The following is a 21,626-nucleotide window of genomic DNA, read 5'->3' on the forward strand; positions in this document are numbered from 1 at the left end:
AATAATAATAATAAAAAAGAAACCAAAAAAAAATGTTTCTTTGCATTAAATTTTGAGCAAGCCACTTTCATTCATTGAAATTAAATACAAAATTATTACGTGGCAATAAATTGTTTGAGTGTTTGATTTTATTTTAGTTACTGTATTTAAAATGAGTCACTCAAACTATGACTTTTCAACACCGTATTTAGAGCCGGTGTACACAACATTTTAAACGCAATTAAATTTTAACGAATTATTGGTTTGTGAAATAAATAAATAAATACGACACAACAATACAATGGACGTACCTGTGTTTCGCTTCCACGATGGCTACCGTTTGTAGCATAAAAATAATAATAATAAAAAAGAAACCAAAAAAAAATGTTTCTTTGCATTAAATTTTGAGCAAGCCACTTTCATTCATTGAAATTAAAGACAAAATTATTACGTGGCAATAAATTGTTTGAGTGTTTGATTTAATTTTTAGTTACTGAATTTAAAATGAGTCACTCAAACTATGACTTTTCAACACCGTATTTAGAGCCGGTGTACACAACATTTTAAACGCAATTAAATTTTAACGAATTATTGGTTTGTGAAATAAATAAATAAATACGACACAACAATACAATGGACGTACCTGTGTTTCGCTTCCACGTTGGCTACCGTTTGTAGCATAAAAATAATAATAATAAAAAAGAAACCAAAAAAAATGTTTCTCTGCATTAAATTTAGAGCAAGCCACTTTCATTCATTGAAATTAAAGACAAAATTATTACGTGGCAATAAATTGTTTGAGTGTTTGATTTACTTTTTAGTTACTGAATTTAAAATGAGTCACTCAAACTATGACTTTTCAACACCGTATTTAGAGCCGGTGTACACAACATTTTATTTGCAATTAAATTTTATGAAATTATTGGTTTGTGAAATAAATAAATACGACACAACAATAAAATGGACGTACCTGTGTTTCGCTTCCACGTTGGCTACCGTTTGTAGCATAAAAAATAATAATAATAAAAAAGAAACCAAAAAAAATGTTTCTCTGCATTAAATTTAGAGCAAGCCACTTTCATTCATTGAAATTAAAGACAAAATTATTACGTGGCAATAAATTGTTTGAGTGTTTGATTTAATTTTTAGTTACTGAATTTAAAATGAGTCACTCAAACTATGACTTTTCAACACCGTATTTAGAGCCGGTGTACACAACATTTTAAACGCAATTAAATTTTAACGAATTATTGGTTTGTGAAATAAATAAATAAATACGACACAACAATACAATGGACGTACCTGTGTTTCGCTTCCACGTTGGCTACCGTTTGTAGCATAAAAATAATAATAATAAAAAAGAAACCAAAAAAAATGTTTCTCTGCATTAAATTTAGAGCAAGCCACTTTCATTCATTGAAATTAAAGACAAAATTATTACGTGGCAATAAATTGTTTGAGTGTTTGATTTACTTTTTAGTTACTGAATTTAAAATGAGTCACTCAAACTATGACTTTTCAACACCGTATTTAGAGCCGGTGTACACAACATTTTATTTGCAATTAAATTTTATGAAATTATTGGTTTGTGAAATAAATAAATACGACACAACAATAAAATGGACGTACCTGTGTTTCGCTTCCACGTTGGCTACCGTTTGTAGCATAAAAAATAATAATAATAAAAAAGAAACCAAAAAAAATGTTTCTCTGCATTAAATTTAGAGCAAGCCACTTTCATTCATTGAAATTAAAGACAAAATTATTACGTGGCAATAAATTGTTTGAGTGTTTGATTTAATTTTTAGTTACTGAATTTAAAATGAGTCACTCAAACTATGACTTTTCAACACCGTATTTAGAGTCGGTGTACACAACATTTTATTTGCAATTAAATTTTAACGAATTATTGGTTTGTGAAATAAATAAATACGACACAACAATAAAATGGACGTACCTGTGTTTCGCTTCCACGTTGGCTACCGTTTGTAGCATAAAAAAATAATAATAAAAAAGAAACCAAAAAAAATGTTTATTTGCATTAAATTTTGAGCAAGCCACTTTCATTCATTGAAATTAAAGGCAAAATTACGTGGCAATAAATTATTTGAGTGGTTTATTTTATTTATAGTTACTGTATTTAAAATGTGTCACTCAAAATATCACTTTTCAATACCGCATTTAAAGATTTTAATTGCAATTAAGTTTTATGAAATTATTGGTTTGTGAAATAAATAAATACGACACAACAATAAAATGGACGTACCTGTGTTTCGCTTCCACGTTGGCTACCGTTTGTAGCATAAAAAATAATAATAATAAAAAAGAAACCAAAAAAAATGTTTCTTTGCATTAAATTTTGAGCAAGCCACTTTCATTCATTGAAATTAAAGACAAAATTATTACGTGGCAATAAATTGTTTGAGTGTTTGATTTAATTTTTAGTTACTGAATTTAAAATGAGTCACTCAAACTATGACTTTTCAGCACCGTATTTAGAGCCGGTGTACACAACATTTTATTTGCAATTAAATTTTAACGAATTATTGGTTTGTGAAATAAATAAATACGACACAACAATAAAATGGACGTACCTGTGTTTCGCTTCCACGTTGGCTACCGTTTGTAGCATAAAAAATAATAATAATAAAAAAGAAACCAAAAAAAAATGTTTATTTGCATTAAATTTTAAGCAAGCCACTTTCATTCATTGAAATTAAAGACAAAATTATTACGTGGCAATAAATTGTTTGAGTGTTTGATTTAATTTTTAGTTACTGAATTTAAAATGAGTCACTCAAACTATGACTTTTCAACACCGTATTTAGAGCCGGTGTACACAACATTTTATTTGCAATTAAATTTTATGAAATTATTGGTTTGTGAAATAAATAAATACGACACAACAATAAAATGGACGTACCTGTGTTTCGCTTCCACGTTGGCTACCGTTTGTAGCATAAAAAAATAATAATAAAAAAGAAACCAAAAAAAATGTTTATTTGCATTAAATTTTGAGCAAGCCACTTTCATTCATTGAAATTAAAGACAAAATTATTACGTGGCAATAAATTGTTTGAGTGTTTGATTTAATTTTTAGTTACTGAATTTAAAATGAGTCACTCAAACTATGACTTTTCAACACCGTATTTAGAGCCGGTGTACACAACATTTTATTTGCAATTAAATTTTAACGAATTATTGGTTTGTGAAATAAATAAATACGACACAACAATAAAATGGACGTACCTGTGTTTCGCTTCCACGTTGGCTACCGTTTGTAGCATAAAAAATAATAATAATAAAAAAGAAACCAAAAAAAAATGTTTATTTGCATTAAATTTTAAGCAAGCCACTTTCATTCATTGAAATTAAAGACAAAATTATTACGTGGCAATAAATTGTTTGAGTGTTTGATTTAATTTTTAGTTACTGAATTTAAAATGAGTCACTCAAACTATGACTTTTCAACACCGTATTTAGAGCCGGTGTACACAACATTTTATTTGCAATTAAATTTTATGAAATTATTGGTTTGTGAAATAAATAAATACGACACAACAATAAAATGGACGTACCTGTGTTTCGCTTCCACGTTGGCTACCGTTTGTAGCATAAAAAAATAATAATAAAAAAGAAACCAAAAAAAATGTTTATTTGCATTAAATTTTGAGCAAGCCACTTTCATTCATTGAAATTAAAGACAAAATTATTACGTGGCAATAAATTGTTTGAGTGTTTGATTTAATTTTTAGTTACTGAATTTAAAATGAGTCACTCAAACTATGACTTTTCAACACCGTATTTAGAGCCGGTGTACACAACATTTTATTTGCAATTAAATTTTAACGAATTATTGGTTTGTGAAATAAATAAATACGACACAACAATAAAATGGACGTACCTGTGTTTCGCTTCCACGTTGGCTACCGTTTGTAGCATAAAAAAATAATAATAAAAAAGAAACCAAAAAAAATGTTTATTTGCATTAAATTTTGAGCAAGCCACTTTCATTCATTGAAATTAAAGGCAAAATTTCGTGGCAATAAATTATTTGAGTGGTTTATTTTATTTATAGTTACTGTATTTAAAATGTGTCACTCAAAATATCACTTTTCAATACCGCATTTAAAGATTTTAATTGCAATTAAGTTTTATGAAATTATTGGTTTGTGAAATAAATAAATACGACACAGCAATAAAATACACCTACCTTCATATCGCTTCCACGTTGGCTACCGTTTGTAGCATTAAAAAAAATAATAATAAAAATGAAACCAAAAAAAATGTTTATTTGCATGAAAATTACAACAAGCGACATAATTTTACGGCTGTAAAAAACAGTCAACAATGTTATATTTAAGGATTGCTCTAATTGGTCAAATTAGTCAATAACTAATTTGTCCGGCAAGAACCACGTGGAGGTTTAGAGCATTCTTGCCAGGAAAAATGGATATAAGGATGAGGTAAACAATGATTATTTCAAATGAAGGGAATAAAGGAATTATTGGTTTGTGAAATGAAAAAATAGTACACAAAAATCAAAGCTTTTTCACTTGGCGTTAAATAAATGCTCTTACCTTTATACTGCATCTGCTACCATTTGTAGCAAAACCTAAAAAATAAATTAAAAACACAACCAACAAAAAAATTAATTTGTAGGAAAGTTACAACAAGCGACATTAATAAATATTATACAGAATAAAGGATACACAATACGGTATAATATATGGCACACAAGCTATTAAATCAACACATCACAAGATAAAACGCAAAAAAATGCACCTACCTTCATATGGCTTCTGCGTTGGCTACTGTTTGTAGCAAGACATTTAAAAAATTAAAACAACACCAATAAAAATCTTTATTTGCATGAAAGTTACAACAAGCAACGTTTGTCAATATTAAACAAAATAAAAAATACACAATACGTTTCAATTTGTGGCAATTAAAATTCAAATCAAATTCAATACCTCAGTAAATAAATGCACTTACCTTCATATCGCTTCCACGTTGGCTACCGTTTGTAGCATTAAAAATAATAATAATAAAAAAGAAACCAAAAAAAATGTTTCTCTGCATTAAATTTAGAGCAAGCCACTTTCATTCATTGAAATTAAAGAGAAAATTATTACGTGGCAATAAATTGTTTGAGTGTTTGATTTTGTTTATAGTTACTGTATTTAAAATGAGTCACTCAAACTATGACTTCAACACCGTATTTAGAGCCGGTGTACACAACATTTTAAACGCAATTAAATTTTAACGAATTATTGGTTTGTGAAATAAATAAATAAATACGACACAACAATACAATGGACGTACCTGTGTTTCGCTTCCACGTTGGCTACCGTTTGTAGCATAAAAATAATAATAATAAAAAAGAAACCAAAAAAAATGTTTCTTTGCATTAAATTTAGAGCAAGCCACTTTCATTCATTGAAATTAAAGAGAAAATTATTACGTGGCAATAAATTGTTTGAGTGTTTGATTTTGTTTATAGTTACTGTATTTAAAATGAGTCACTCAAACTATGACTTTTCAACACCGTATTTAGAGCCGGTGTACACAACATTTTAATCGCAATTAAATTTTAACGAATTATTGGTTTGTGAAATAAATAAATAAATACGACACAACAATAAAATGGACGTACCTGTGTTTCGCTTCCACGTTGGCTACCGTTTGTAGCATAAAAAATAATCATATTAAAAAAGAAACCAAAAAAAAAAATGTTTCTTTGCATTAAATTTAGAGCAAGCCACTTTCATTCATTGAAATTAAAGAGAAAATTATTACGTGGCAATAAATTGTTTGAGTGTTTGATTTTATTTTAGTTACTGTATTTAAAATGTGTCACTCAAAATATCACTTTTCAATACCGCATTTAAAGATTTTAATTGCAATTAAGTTTTATGAAATTATTGGTTTTTTGAAATAAATAAATACGACACAGCAATAAAATACACCTACCTTCATATCGCTTCCACGTTGGCTACCGTTTGTAGCATTAAAAAAAATAATAAAAATGAAACCAAAAAAAAATGTTTATTTGCATTAAATTTTGAGCAAGCCACTTTCATTCATTGAAATTAAAGGCAAAATTTCGTGGCAATAAATTATTTGAGTGGTTTATTTTATTTATAGTTACTGTATTTAAAATGTGTCACTCAAAATATCACTTTTCAATACCGCATTTAAAGATTTTAATTGCAATTAAGTTTTATGAAATTATTGGTTTTTTGAAATAAATAAATACGACACAGCAATAAAATACACCTACCTTCATATCGCTTCCACGTTGGCTACCGTTTGTAGCATAAAAATAATAATAATAAAAAAGAAACCAAAAAAAATGTTTATTTGCATTAAATTTTGAGCAAGCCACTTTCATTCATTGAAATTAAAGACAAAATTATTACGTGGCAATTAATTATTTGAGTGTTTGATTATAATTTTATTTACTGTATTTAAAATGTGTCACTCAAACGCGATCACTAGTCACCGAATTGAAAATTTAAACCGGAAAATTTAGATTTGCTTGAGCACACGTCCGTTCGCGACAACGGCAAGTAACAAACTGAATAAATTGAAGGAAACCGCACAATACACAATAATTTAAATAAACCGACCCGACTCACCTCGCCTCGCCTCCTGCTTCCCGCTCACGATCTGACCCGTGCCATTGCTCGCTGTCGACTGAAGCGCTCTCGCCGCTTGCGCCGCACACCTAACCTCGGGACACGTCACGGATGTGACGTCACCTAAGTCTAAAACAAGTCATTACCAGAAATATTCACTGGAAAAATTCGTCAAATTTAGAAAGATTCATACACAGAATTATTTAAAATAGAACAGCATTGATCTAAAAAAATTAATTATGACAAATGTATTTGCCTATAAACGTCTAAAATTATAAAAGTTTCGCATGCAGTCAATGGAAAAATAAAAATGCATGTTTTTATTTAAACAGAAACTGGCAATGTGAAATTTTGGTGCGAAAATTAGTGGTATCGCAATGCGTATAGCCACATTGTTTGTTTGTTTCGTTTTGTTGAAAATTCGGTAGGTTCCAAAAGTAGGGTTATGTTGTCACCCGAAAATGACAAAATTTACACTTTTATGAATTTTGTCTCCATCTCTGCCCTTTCAGAGCGTTATGATAGGATATTTAGGGTCGAAATCTCTACCTTTATTATGTGCTATTGCCAGATAAGGACAAAAGTTCAGAAAGTAGGGTTAGGGTGTATTATGCTCTCTTCTGAAGTGTTAAATTTTAACTTTAATGTTTTTTGTGTGCTTTCCTGCTCTTCTAGAGCGCTATTAATTATTATTGAACATGTTTAAGGACAGACAATTCTACCTTGAGTCAACGACATAAATTTCAGTGAGATTTATTGAAAAATGCACTTCTCGTGTCAACCTTTTCATGAAAAAGGGTGTTTAAACGTTTATAAAGGGCATGTTAACGTGTGTTGTTAACTTTACCACGTAATAAAACATAAAGTATAACTTGGTAATTTTTTACTTTAACTACTTCTGGATTTTCAAGCTGAAACTTACACCAAACGATTCCTCTGAGTGCCCTGATGACCGTACACTATGAATTTTCTTGTGCAAATTGAAAATAACATTAGAAAAATAATTTTTATTTTCACTCACTTTTTACTTGAATCGCCATTTTTGTTGATTTTAATTTGAGTTTATTTTTTATAATATCACGTTAATTTTTATTATTATAGTGGATCAAAGTGTCGTCTTTAGGTTAGACTATTGCCTACTATCGGTTAGGAACAACATGATCTCCAAAAATATAACGTAGTAATGAGCTCCAGAAGGTTTACGTAGATAGGTGCGTTTTTCCCAAAAGTGAGTTTTTTGAGATCGAACCGCAAGTGAGTCACACTGCGAGGAGACTCCCATAGACAGAAGTTGCAAACATAAGGTGCCAGACCGGTGCCAGTTTGGCTGATTGCAAGTATGTCTTTATCATCGATTCGGTGACGACTATTAGTTTCGTAAACTTAATGGATTTAATAAATATCTTTAACATTAAATGTGATCGTGTCATGTTGGGTAAAATTCTTCCATCTGTGCTGTCTGTGCATCCACCTTTTCAAATACAATTAAGAAATTTTCATAATAATTGTATTTGATAAGGTATTGGCATCATTTTGACGTGAGCAAAAATTAAAAAAATATAAAGTAATCGGAATTATTTTAAATTCGCGCCATTTTTAGTACGTGATGATGCGGCTAGATGGCTCCAGCTAGGAATTCATTGCCAACCATTATGTTCCGCTTCTATAAAAGTGTTATTCTAGGTTGCCAACCATTATGTTCCGCTTCTATAAAAGTGTTATTCTAGGCTGACAGTGTTTCTACCTTCAGCCATGCATTGTGACGGAGCTATCAGGAACATAGAGAAAGAAATACTCCGCGAATGTGCTTACAAAGGCATCCAAGTCCATGAAAACTTCCTCAATTACTACGTGAGTGCATCTATGGTACTGTTGAAACGACAAATCGCTCCTTTTCCAGCTCAAACTCCTCTCACTCGACCCCACATGGGGCATCACAGGAAAAGACGTGCTAGACAGGAGCGACGTCCAAAATTTCATCAAATATGTAGTCCACCAACTCGAAAATCAGAACACCCCGAGCATGATCACCCTAAAAATGCAGTTCTACTTCACTTGCAACTTCCAAATGAAGCAGAAAATGGTGAAAAGGAACAGAACTGAGCTCTTGATGCGGCTGCGAGGCTTGGAACAGGAGATAATCGATGTTAAATACTTGACTGAAGAAGACGAGATTAATTTGATGTATAAAAAGATCGTCTATTACATCACACTGGCTTCGGGGTTGGGAAATCCAACATTTGACGCTGTTTTTAAGGAAGTTAGGGTCGCTCTTGGAAGCATCCTCGACCGGAACGAACTGAACGACTTCGTGGCACAACCCCGTTTTACCAAAATTGATAATTTGGCCGAATTCACTAAACTAGTGACGGGAATTCGGCTCTTCAACAAAGACTGCGGCAAAGGAGGCGAGGGAATGGAAGACTGTAAGTAAACCGTGAGGCAGTTAACAGTTTTGACCCTCTTTTTAGTGCCAAAACTGATCAATGAGGCACTTATTGCCACAAATGCCGAGCTTCAAAACACCCTAATCTCAATCATGGATAAAGTCAATTTAATGACCACGGCTCTAGATTTTGTGTGTGGGACAGAAATGGACGAAAGACACAACTATGTTATCGCTTATCGCCTCCCGAAAGGTGTGACAATGGCCGATGTTAACTATGTTAAAGATTCGCTTATTGCCTACCGCCAACATGAGCTCTACGTCCGGAAAATGATGGATGAGATTGACAGAATTGAAAGTACTTCCGCACAAATTTTTACCATTCTCCAACGGGCGCTTATTGACCTCCACCGAGTGGTCAAGCATCGGATTGCAATTCCAGTCAATCAAGTCTTTGTAAGTTACGTTCAAATTCTGAGCAATTTTGAAACAAGTCAAAAGTTACGGAATTCTGTGTTTGATTTACGGAGGACTATAACTTAGGAGACGAAACGAAGGGTTTTCTGAATCCAAAGAAATAGTACGGCTAAGTTAAAAATGAGGGCGCTTCAAGCGTTATACCGTCTCTAGTTCACTAATTATTTGAAAAAAATGCAGAAATGGAAAGCTTTGCACTGTTAACAAACTGAGAAAAACTGACGACCAAAATTTTCATAAAAAAATATCAATAAAAAAAATATTTAAAAATTAAAATTTGGGGTTTGTTCCCGTATTTTCCAAAACGCTGTAAATATGGTTAAAGATACAAAAAAAATGTTAGAAAAAAATTTGTAGAGAATTAAATTTCCTTTACAAAAGTTGTCGAGACCATATCTCAATTGTCAATGGTTTAGGCTTCAAATAACAAAAGTTATTTTATTCCTAAACCCAAACCGTAGAAGATAAAAATATGATGACTTTTTTTTATGAAAAATTTAATTCTCTACAATTTTGTTTCTTACACTTCACTCGTATTCTCAGCGTTTTGATAAATATGCGACGGTGCGCACAGATTTATCGCTTAGAATTATCACCTTATATTTTTGCTAACGCTGCGAATACAGTTGAAGATATAAAAAAAATTAAAGTTTTTGATTGAAAAGAGTGATAACATGCTGGTAAAAGGTAATAGTAAAGTCACAGTAACGATCTTTCTGTAACTTGTCGATTTAGGTATTGTTTAAGAAAAGTGTAAATGAGTCAAAATTATAACTTTGTTAAATTAGTCGAAAATGTTTGTTATGTTAGATAGGAATCTCAAAAAGTGACATTTTAGCTCAAAATTAATTGTATTTTTCGATGTAGTAAGATGATTGTTCAGCTTGTTGTCAATTTGTTAGCACTATATTCTGGTAAATTTATGCGAAATAAGTATGAGTTTTTGGAGTTTTGGTTGTTCTACGTATATCTAAAGGGTAGGATATGAAACGACGTACAAATAAAACGTTCCCGTTCTTGATAGTTCCATTAATGTCGGTAGAGGGCTCAATTGTTCCAATACCATGTAAATTTTCAGAGCAACAAATTTGAAAAAATGGTTGTATTTGTATAACAGTTAACACATAGCAAACAAAAAAATACAAGCAGATAGAGCATTAAGATGCAAAAATTTTATCGTAAACAATTTAAAAAAAATTATAAACATTTACCAATTTTCACTCGGTTCTATATTTTTCAAAACGCTGCGAATACGGTTACAGATGCAAGAAAAATGTTAGGACAAAAGTTATAAAGACTTAAATTTCCTTAAAAAAGTATGCAGGAACCATATCTCTATCTTCAACTATTAACACCCTAAAGATAAAATTCAAATTGATAATTCGAAGCGGTTATTCTTTGCGCACCATCGCGTATATCAAAACGCTGGAAATACGGTTCAAGGTACAAAAAAAATGTAAGGAACAAAACTGTAGAGAATTTCCTATAAAAAAAAGTCCGTGACACCATTTTTCTCTCTTCTTCAGTTTAGATATAAAATTACTTTCCGTTACTTCACCAGCGGTAAAATGAAATAAATCTGTCGCTTCAGCGTCTTTGAACGTCTTTGGGGCCTAAACTGGCGACGATGAAATATGGTCTCGTGGATTTTTCCAAAGGAAATTAAATTCTTTACAAATTTCTTGCTAACATTTTTCTTGTATTTTTAACGGTATCCGCAGCGTCTTAAAAAATACGGAGCGAAGCACAAATTTTAGATTTAAAAAATTGCTTTCTCATATTTCTTATGAAAATTTTAGTCGTCAGTTTTTTTCAGTTTGTTAAGAGTGCAAAGCTCAACTTTTCTGCATTTTTTGCGAAGTAATTTGTGAATTGGTTGGATTTAAATTAATTTTGGCGCTGAGACGGTATAACACTCGAAGCGCTCTTTTTCTTACTCTTCCGTACAACTTCTTTAGGTTCGGAAAATCTTTTACGTTTCGTCTCCTAAGTTATAGTCTTCCGTAGGCTGATCATAAAATTTTCACAGGTCTTTTTGAGCAAACCTGATGTATTTCCTCATCGTTTTTTTCCGAAATTTCACAAAAAATACTAGCTTCTTACACATAAGCTAGTTTTAACGAAATAATTCAAAATAAATCATCTTTTAAATCCTCCTGCTCAAAAAACGAAATTGTACAAAATAAGATCAAAAATATGAAAAAGACAAACATAAGTAAAATAACTGAGTACGTAATTTTTCGGCTTTGAAATTAGTTTCTGGGTTATAAAAGTGTGTTTAACGCTTTGTGCTAGGTTTACTAGCACAACAAATCAAATATCTAACGTGTTAATCGACTTTTATTAACCATTTTTGCCTTATCCCAAATATTCCGTTAAATAAGTGAGCTATTGTCTTCCAGTAGCATATTTTTCCCGTAATTCAGAGATTTTTCGTCACTTTTTAGCAAAATTTTGCGAAAAAAATGGGTTTCCAATCCAAAAAGGCGAGATAAAATTAATTCTAAAAATACCAAAAGAACGAGGTCAATTTCAATTTAATATTTAATTTGGTCATTTTCACAAAATTTTGCAAAATACGAAGTGAATTTTTGGTGGAAAAATTTGCCTAAGAGTGCTTAAGCACTTAAAAAAAGCAAAAACTATAACATTTTTTAATTACTATTTACGATACCATCGTAAGTAACGTCAAATTTGACGCAAGTAGCATTTTAAGTACATTTATTAATTATAATGGGTGAACCCTCTAAAAATATTTTTACTTTATTTCAAAAACTGACAATAATCAAATAGAAAACGGCGTTTGCTCTTTGCTGTTACAGTCTTGTTGTTTTCATTTTTTTATCATTAATATCACAGTTAATAGACATACGAGTTAACGAATGCAACATCATCATGTGTAATGTCTTAGGGTCGGTTCATAGAAGCATCATTAAGTTAATCTGAAATTAAATGCGTAATCGCGTGACCAAATTAAACAAATTTGATTGGTCCATTGGTGTTGTTAACTTTCAACAACGAATTAAATTTTAACAAAGCTTTCTATAAACCGGGCCTAAATTTCTTAATAGTCATTAATTGATGGAAGATTTTACGAAAATTCTTAGGTTGTCAGAAAGCAAATGCTTTCATTATTAATATCATCCATCTTCGGGTTTTTTTTTTGAGAGCTAATTCTCTACGTACATAAATTTCGACACTATTGGTATTTGTTTTTTTTGGCTTATTTCGGAAATTTATGCGAAATAAAAGTGTTTTTCGACGAATTACCTACTAGATACTTTGATAAAAAGCAAACAAAAATAATAATATATTTTTTTAGCAAAATCTCGTCAAACAAGTGAGTTTGTTCCAAAAAATGTAAGTATTTATGAAAATGACAATGACAAAAATAACGATTTTAAATTAATTACCCACGTGGTTGGTTAAATGAATAATTTCGCACTCACAATCTCATAATACCAGCAGAATTTATCGAAATAAAACAAAATAACATCATTTACCTAAGATAATTTTTGCGCCTTTTTCAACAAATATTTTTGATTTTATGCTCGTGGTTAGGGCTTGCAACAATAAGTTAGTAGTAAGTAGTAGTAATTTAAGTTAAAATGTTATGTTAAAATGGAATGTTAGAGCCATCATAGTAAAAAAACATAAAACTTGCTTTGCGTATTTCGTATTAGTCTCTCCGCCTATAGTTTTTTTCAGAATTAAAAATTAAATTCCTTGTTCATAAATATAACTATTTAACCGGTGATCACTTTTATTTTAGCCCCATTTCATCAAGTTATCGGACATTTGGTGCAACCTCCAAGACCAAACAATCCTCCTTGCCAAGCACAACCAAATCATGATGAATCTCCAGAAATACATCAAAGTGTTGTCATTTCCCGATTCCATCGCCGAAATGATGATACCACCGGGGGAATCCCCGATGACCGATACCGAGCGGTTGCAAAAAACCGCCGACCAGAAAATCCCACAGGAGGACAACCACTCCATGGTCTTAGACCCGTTGCTCTACACCGACTTGAATAAATTAAAATATGAGTATTTGGGTTTTTGTGCGTGGAAGATTTTCATGACGGAAGGGGCCCTCCTACCCGGAAATCCAGGTCTGGGCATCGCCAAAACCATGAATATGCAGTTCGTGTTTTCGTCGGTGGAGGCGGGAATTGCCTTTGGGAAGTGTCCCGAAAAGTGTGTCATGGAGACAATTAAGTTGGCGAGGAGGAAACCCGAACTGATTAATTTGCTGGCGATTAAGGATCGATTGATTCTCGTGCAAAATATTAGAGAGTTCGTCCGTAAACTCAGATTGAAGCGCGTTATTTAATTTGAGTTTTTTAGTCTGGTGCATGAACCACCGCTTTTGCCCTTGACGGACGAAGTTGAGGTTCAAACAGAAATGCATCCTGTTGAAAGTAATATTGACCGAAATTACTTCTGGAATGTGTGGGATTTGAGGAGGAAAGCAATAGAATATGCGAATTTAACTCATTGTCAAACTGTTAGTTGTCAAACTAAGAAGAGTTATTATAGATTTAACTCGAAGATACAGACTTGTGACCCCAGAGATAAGGGGGCGCAAACAAAGAGGGATAACTACACCAATGTTCCAAAGCCTTCAACTTATATCTTTGGTTTGAGAGGTCGCAAAGACGATAAACAGTTTATCGTTGACTTGACCAGACCTGTTGAGGAGTAAATAAAATACTTTAGCAGTAAAAATGCGTTTTTTTTTTTTCAATTAATACCGTATTTCAGAAAAATTATCATCATCAAGTATCATCGAAGTATACCAGGTGAGGCAATTTTATCGCGCATCTAAGAAAATCGTGATTTTTTATTGAATATTTTTTTTGCATTTCACACGCCTGACTACGTTCGAAAGGTATCTCTAATTTTTTGGAAAATTTTCATTTGCAGGTAAAGATAATAATTAAAAAAAATATTTTCGACCATAAAGTTTTATACTAGACTATGCGTATTCACTTCAAACAATTGTTTACAAAATTAGCGAAAAAAAGTACCAAGTAGATTTTGAAATAAACGCACCTGTACATTTTAACTTTTATTATTATTATTATTATTAATCAAAAATTATTTTTATTTATGAGTTGCTACTAATATTATTAACCATAATAGTCAGGTGAACCAAAAACAATGACACCCATCGTAAAAAACTGTTTAAAAACAATAAATGACTCTTGAAGTTACTACTGTTTTGTACGTTAATACCGAATTATGGTTATGGCTATTTTACAAATTTCAACAACTTAGAGGCTTTTAGGTTTTTTTACGAAGAAGTACAACTGCGATAAAGTTAATGTGTTTCTCAAACGAAGTAAGTAAAAGTAAAAATAAGTAACACAATATTTTCAAAAACATTTTGAAAAATTATCTTGCATTGATAGACAGACTATAAATTCAAGATAAAAGGGGAATTATTAGAATAAGCGAGAACACTAGGTTTTAAAGAAAATTTAATGTAGCTATTTTATAAGGCTTCTTTTTTGTGAAAATTTGCGTTAAAAAATTTGTTTTAACTTTTTGTAAAATAAACCATGGATATAAAAATATTAACAAAGTAATAATAACAATTTCCTCTCGAGTGAATTAGATAGTGAGGTTATTTTATGGTTATTGGTAATGAATAAAAGGGCATTAGCATTAGCAAAAGAAAAACAAATGTAGCCACCAAACTACTTTAAATTGTTGAAATTTGTTGAAAAAGTATAACACGAGATTAACGTGAAAACTTGTTCAAGCACTATACTCTAAAGATCATACATTTTTTATTGTTTATATAGTATATTAAAGTATATAAGTGGATACTGAAATCTTTAAAACACGCGCGATTTTTGGAGCACGACGGCGTAGCCGAAGTGCTCGAAATAGGGTAAGTGTTTTAAAGACCAGTTATCCACGAATTTTTTAGGTACGTTACTTTTTTTATTCGTACACCATAAATACTGATATTAATATTACAAAATTTGGAAATAATGTAATGCGAGATCAGTATACCTTTCGTTGTCATGGAATTGATGGTCATTACAATAAAAAATCATAAAAAAGATGCCATTTGTCCTTCACGTTTCTTGGATTATTGTAGTTACTTGAAAATTGGATTTACACACGCTGCAGCGTTTTTTAAATAAGCAAAATAGATTGTCAATAAAAAAATATACGAGTCTCATTATTTTTTGACTTCTCAACTATCAAAGCTAATAACTTAGTATTTAATGAATGATTGACTCTTGTCCGCTTAAATGAGTATTTATTTTTGCCCACTGTGCAACCCCCCCCCCCCCTTATCAATATCTAACACATTCTCATGACACTCACTTCGTTCGTGCCAAAATCTCTCGAAAGTATAAGTTTGAAGTCATTAAACCACCTTTTTTCATTTTATAAACTTTTTCGCGTATTTTTTTGGTTCTTATTCTAATAATAGATAACGTAATACTTACCTACCTACCTACAAAAAAGTACAAGTCGAAAACAATTTACATTTCTTTTTTTAAATACTCGTAGACCTAAATAATAATAATTAATAATAATAATAATAATAACAACAGAATTTATTTCCACTTCTTAGTCTATAGTGGACCATATAATAAGTAGTACTAGTCCTAATATAATATATAAAGAGAAATACTAAAGAAGAACAAAATTGACAAAAACTGAGACAATCAATATACAAAACATTATAAATTACAAAGAAAAATATTCTAGTAGTTTGATCTTTACAATTTTATTAGTTTGGAAATTATTGAAGAAAATATCTAAATCTATTGTAATATTATTATATAATTTAAAACATTTAAAAAGTGAAAAATTCATTAGGGGTGTAAAGATAAAAAAAAACATTTCCAAAAAAATATGTTTAGGTATAGAATCATAGTCGACTATAAAGATTAATATAAGAATATCCACCAATCAGAAACGACCTTTACAAATTAGGAGGTAAATAAGAGGTAAAAAAAAATAAAAAAAATTTCTGATGTCCTCAAACTTATATAGTCGAGGAACTCTATAACAGAAAAATACCCAATTTTTTTACCCTCACTCCTACCAACAAAAAAGAAGGGTAAATTTGGCGAAAAAAGTTTAAATCCACATTTAGTCGAATATTTTATTACGATCCACAAATCAGAATATATCCCTTCAAATTTGAGAGCGAATTAATAATAATACCATACTTGGAGAGGGGAAAATGATATTTCCCGATGAAACCGTTGAAAAGCAATATTTTCCAATGCAGCCGTAGAAAAAAAACATATGTATAACACTGGAGGAAAGCTTCTTCTTTCCCTTAGATTATACGGACTGTGTATAGTGTAGGATCGTAGGTAGTTCTGGAATTTGAATTTGACGCTATTAATTATTTTATTTCTATAGAATTTCTAAAAAGTACCAATTCTTATTTACTCATGCAAATTTTTCATATTCTAGCATTGTTAACTTTTTCTGAAAAAAAGCGGTAAACATTTAATACCTGATATGATCCTACATTATTATTTCTTGTCTAAGATAAATGTTTGTTACGACACTAAAAATACGAAGTGTTGCAAAATTTCGGTCCCCGGTAGATCTGAAGGGTTTGAGATCAACTGTGGCACCAACAAATTTACAAAATAATAAAAAACATTAGGATTTGCGGCTTTATGAGTTATCACAGGTTCGACTGTAGTTGGCTTAATGGAGTAGGTTCTGGATATACTAAAAAAACAATTGAAGGATGTTTAAGTTTTATTGAATAGAAATGAAAGTCGTATGCACGATCATAATTTAGACAGACATTTACAGTGCACAAATCACATACGCACTACTATAGTGTTTCCATACAAAAATGAAACTTAGTTGTAACCTAAACTTAAATTACCAAAGTTGTAAATGTACTTAAATCTAAGATCAGTTCAAAAATAAGATTACAATACAAAAAGGGAACATAAAAATAACTCCTTTATAATATGGGTATTTTAGGGGAAATGTGTCTATTTAACATGAATTGTTACCACCTAGCGCGAATTACAAACATTCAACTACAAAACAAACTATTTCGTTTATAATCTTTTTGAAAAATATTGCAAAGTCGGAAAAGAAGGCGCTAGAAAGTTTTATAAGATGAGGAAAGATACAGCTTAACTGATAAAATGGTTCTTCAAGAATTTCATCATACCAAAAGTACGGAAACGTTTAACACCGATTACTTTAAATAATGCGTCGTCGCAAATGGCATACTGTTTGTTCTTTGGATCGTACAGATCGCGTTCTTTAATTATGGCCCATACTCGTTTAACGACTTCATGGCGAGCCATCGAGTCCTGGCCGACAAGTGCGGCCAATTCGGGGGACAAAGTCATAGTCTTCGTGTACCCGCTGCCTCCTCTCTTACCGCCCTAGACAAAAAATTGCCAATAATACGAACAAAACAAACGAGAAACAAGTAAACGTACGCCTCCTTTTTTGCCGCCTTTGTTTTTCTTGCCCCAGTCTTCATCAGAATCAGATTCTGAACCCTTCTTCTTCTTAGGAGGGAGTTTGCGAGTCTTGATTGGTTTGGACGACTTCTTTGGGGAATATTCTTCCTCGGAATCACCTTCGGATGGTTCGCTGGCGCTAGCCGAGTCGTCAGAAGCCTTCTTGGCTTTTTTCGCAGCTGGCTTTTTCCCAGTGGAGGAACGTTTCTTCTTTTTGTCATCTTCGGAGTCTTCCTCCTAAAAAAGCAAAGTATTATTTAACTTGACTTCGGTGATCCGAAATGGTCTTTGCGAAGTAGGTAGTTTCGAATTTTGGTAGTAATAAAAAAACTATCAACATTACTGACATAATATGGTGAAGAACAAAATGTCTGTTGAAATATGTAATCAGAAAAACTAATTTGTTAATGAAAGCGATTAATATTCGATAGTGTTTAAAACACGACCGAACGATAGAGAGTACAACTTTTTTTGTTGGATGCGAAGTTCTTTATTATGGTGACAAAATTTTATCTTTAACATCATTTTCAACTTTTACAGATGTCATTAAATTTTCCTGTTAATTAAATGCAACAAAAACGGAGAAAATTCAGTAATAATCAATCGCCTTATGGGTGATTCAAAAGTGTAATATGTGAATAATAATTTTTGCATTTTTTCAAAAATGGTGGTGTTTTTGTGTAAACTGTATGCAACAATCGGTCGCCAAGAGCCACAGGAATTTTACCTCAACGAACTATTTTGAGTACACTTACTGACTTGAAAAAGACAGGTAATTAAATGTAAATTTTTTTTTAAGACTCAGAAGAGAATAAAAGAATTAGATTAGTTAGAATAAGTTAGTTAGAAGAGTTATAGTACCGTCTATAAATTATTTAAGTTAACAAAAATATGTAAATTGTGTAAAGAAATGGAATTGATTTTTAAACCTTAGTATTAAAAATAAATAAACAAGTTATTAGTGCTAATTAAGGTACTGAATTCTGTCCCAGAAAAAGATACAGAATGTTTCAAAATACACGGAAAATACACTCTGACAATAATTAATCTGAACTTGACAAATTTAACGCATAACATGGTCAAATCATCTTAGTTTATTTTATTCTTATTAATCAGCGGCACAGCAGATAACAGATGAAGAAATGACATACAGGGTGAGTCAATTATGGGTTATTCCAGCTGTGTAGATCAGTAGTCGTTAAAAAATTTCAAAACTAATACACGATTACATTGTTCTGGGTATTGTCAAGTTTGTCTTGACAGTTTTGCTAAAATTTCATTATGGACTATTATTATTATTTAAGAGATAAAATATTAATGTTGATTCAATTAACGTTTTTAGAAATTAAGCAAAGTTCCAAGTAGTAATTGTAATTAGTATTTTTGCTTCCATTTTAGAACATGTCAGAAATAACCCACTATTGACTCACCCTGTACAATTTTGTACCCCAGAATAAAAGTGAACTAAGTCCAAAACCACAAATACGTAATAAATCAAGTTGAAAATTTTTAATCGTTTTTTTCCATCAAATCGAAATGGGAGTTAACGTGATTTAAAATGCATATCTTCGTCGTAAGTATCAAAAGATTTAAGATTTAATACTGATTTGCACCAGAAAGACGCTGGGAAGAAATTACATAAATCTGTGAAAACCTAATATTCAAGAAATTTGAAGTTAGTAGAGTTTTATTCTGTGATACAGAATTGAAAAAGAAAATCTGTAAAGCTTAAAAATGTAGTCAGATTTTTTTTCAAGCAACTTGATGTTCTATTTTTAAAATATTTTTTATTTGTTTCCTTTAGCAACCACTTTAATTCTTTTTTTGTTTCCAATGATGTGAAATTTCATTTATTGTCCAATTTACGAGTTTATTAAATATGTGGAACACCATAAGACGCTAACTGGTGATTTTTTTAAATAGATATGTGCTTAATATTTTAAGATTTGTCGTTTCCGCTAAACTGTAATTAATTTATCGCGTGATAAAAGCCTCAAACAATTTTTTGACATAAAAACATAACTCAGTTTGACTTTTTTTATGTTTTATCACTATACAAAGTATGGAAGTTCAATAAGAAAACAAATTTTACTTCAGCTACAGCAAAAATTGTTTTTTTTATAGTCAGTGACAAAAAGAAATACTTTTAGACAAATTTATTTGACTTTACTGTAATTTTGAAATGTATTGCCACTAATTGCTATACAAATTTGAATTTTCCTAAGGCAGCAGACACATGTATCTAAGTGAAAAAAATCGGAAATATAAAAAGCCCCAACTTTTTGAAAAGAATCCCTAATGTACCTAAACAAAACGTTACTATGGTAACGCGTCACGTAACCATGGCAACACCAACTCACCTCCTCTTCTTCCTCCTCCTCCTCGTCTTCGAGCTCTTCGTCGTCCTCGGAGTCGCCCTTCTTCTTCTTCTTGTCCTTGGAGCTTACGAACTCCATGACCAAATCGTCAATTTCCTTTTTACGCGATTGCAAATCGGCGTCGAGTTTCTGCTCTAGTTCTTGTCGAACTTTTTTGGCAGATGTCGATGAGAGATCGGCGTTCTTCAAGATGGCTGCGAAAGAGTTGCATTTTTGAATTCGTTTGTTTACTAGTCGGTTTTCCCGCCACAAGGCGCCGCTGCCGATACACGATACACAAAGAGGCGATGTTTTCAGCAGCGATAAAAATGCTTTGGCGGAAGAATTTCGCGATCAATTACTGGGAAAACTTGTAGATCCAGGTTCGAACTGGATTTTTCCAAAGTGGAATTTCGAGTGTCGATGCATCTAGACGGCGTTTTCGAGCGAGAAACGCGATGGCTTGGGTGAAGCCGCGCATTCCAAGGCGACTAGATCCCGGCAAAAATCCGTAAATAGGCGGAAATCGCGGGAGAGAAACTCCTACGAAAATCGCAAATAAAATTCTACACCGATTTTGTTAAAGGCACTTCGTCGTGGGCGGCGTAGTTGCAGAGATATTTCCGAAAAACCAAGCGCAGAAAATGGTGCTCATACATGTAGCGTCGTGCGGCCATTGTTTATGTGCGAGTTTCAAACAAACACATATTGGACAAGAGTAAAATGCCCGATTTTGCACGTCAACCGACCGAGATCCATTAACAAAACTTTCACAAAAAAATTCAACAAGCTCAATTTTGACGGTCTGAGCCCCACTAGACTAAACATGCAAGAAATATTAGGACTTACCGGCGATTTCTTTGCGAAGATCTTCCTTCGAGATGTCTGCCATGATGCTAAAACGAGACGTGACGCTACGACAGAGACGGAAGAACGAGTGGTTCTTTGAGTCGCAGCAGGCCGGGAGAGCGCCACAAGCACACCCCCACCCCCAACAACCGCCGAATCAAATCAAATCACAAAACACCCCCTAAACGAAAAATCGCAAACAAATCGTGAAAAAAAAACACAAATAATGTACTTCCATTTTTATTTCTAGCGTAATTCTAAATTTTCAAAACAAAACCGATAAACCAAAAAAATATAAGCGAGAAGTTATGAATAAATTAATGGTTTAAAAAAGATTGAATTGCATTCATGCAATTTTAAAATTCAAGAAAACTGTAATATGTTAGTTCTAAATTTTATCATTCGACTATCGCTCACTAGGTTGCGCCAGCTAACTTAAATCCATGTTTTG

The 21,626-nt window shown here is 31.8% G+C and overlaps 2 protein-coding genes across 2 annotated transcripts; one reads left to right on the top strand and one right to left on the bottom strand.

The window, feature by feature from the left end:
- Nucleotides 1-8,258: 8,258 nt before the first annotated feature.
- On the top strand, nt 8,259-14,214 carry LOC654893 (uncharacterized protein). Its single transcript, XM_961306.4, has 5 exons — nt 8,259-8,471; nt 8,521-9,046; nt 9,092-9,462; nt 13,256-13,782; nt 13,834-14,214. The coding sequence occupies exons 1-5, from the start codon at nt 8,373-8,375 to the stop codon at nt 14,189-14,191; spliced, it is 1,881 nt and encodes a 626-aa protein (XP_966399.1). The 5' UTR covers nt 8,259-8,372; the 3' UTR covers nt 14,192-14,214.
- A 3,006-nt stretch (nt 14,215-17,220) lies between these two features.
- Non2 (Novel nucleolar protein 2) lies at nt 17,221-21,316 on the bottom strand. The gene is made up of 4 exons (XM_961389.5): nt 21,176-21,316; nt 20,330-20,541; nt 17,946-18,206; nt 17,221-17,888 (listed from the first exon to the last, which is right to left on the bottom strand). Exons 1-4 carry the CDS (start codon nt 21,216-21,218, stop codon nt 17,631-17,633), a joined length of 774 nt encoding a protein of 257 aa, XP_966482.1. The 5' UTR covers nt 21,219-21,316; the 3' UTR covers nt 17,221-17,630.
- Between the last annotated feature and the right edge of the window lie 310 nt (nt 21,317-21,626).

This window comes from Tribolium castaneum, chromosome 2 (assembly GCF_031307605.1).
Source record: "Tribolium castaneum strain GA2 chromosome 2, icTriCast1.1, whole genome shotgun sequence".
NCBI classification, from domain to species: domain Eukaryota; kingdom Metazoa; phylum Arthropoda; class Insecta; order Coleoptera; family Tenebrionidae; genus Tribolium; species Tribolium castaneum.

What these genes read in the sequence shown, in the direction of transcription:
- LOC654893 (XM_961306.4), top strand. Translation starts at nt 8,373, where the DNA reads ATGCATTGTGACGGAGCTATCAGGAACATAGAGAAAGAAATACTCCGC. An exon ending in AAAACTTCCTCAATTACTAC is followed by an intron (nt 8,472 to 8,520) that starts GTGAGTGCATCT and finishes CTCCTTTTCCAG; the next exon opens with CTCAAACTCCTCTCACTCGA. An exon ending in CTCGTGCAAAATATTAGAGA is followed by an intron (nt 13,783 to 13,833) that starts GTTCGTCCGTAA and finishes TGAGTTTTTTAG; the next exon opens with TCTGGTGCATGAACCACCGC.
- Non2 (XM_961389.5), bottom strand. Translation starts at nt 21,218, where the DNA reads ATGGCAGACATCTCGAAGGAAGATCTTCGCAAAGAAATCGCCG. An exon ending in TCTTCGCAAAGAAATCGCCG is followed by an intron (nt 20,542 to 21,175) that starts GTAAGTCCTAAT and finishes ACTCTTTCGCAG; the next exon opens with CCATCTTGAAGAACGCCGAT. An exon ending in AGGAGGAGGAAGAAGAGGAG is followed by an intron (nt 18,207 to 20,329) that starts GTGAGTTGGTGT and finishes TTGCTTTTTTAG; the next exon opens with GAGGAAGACTCCGAAGATGA.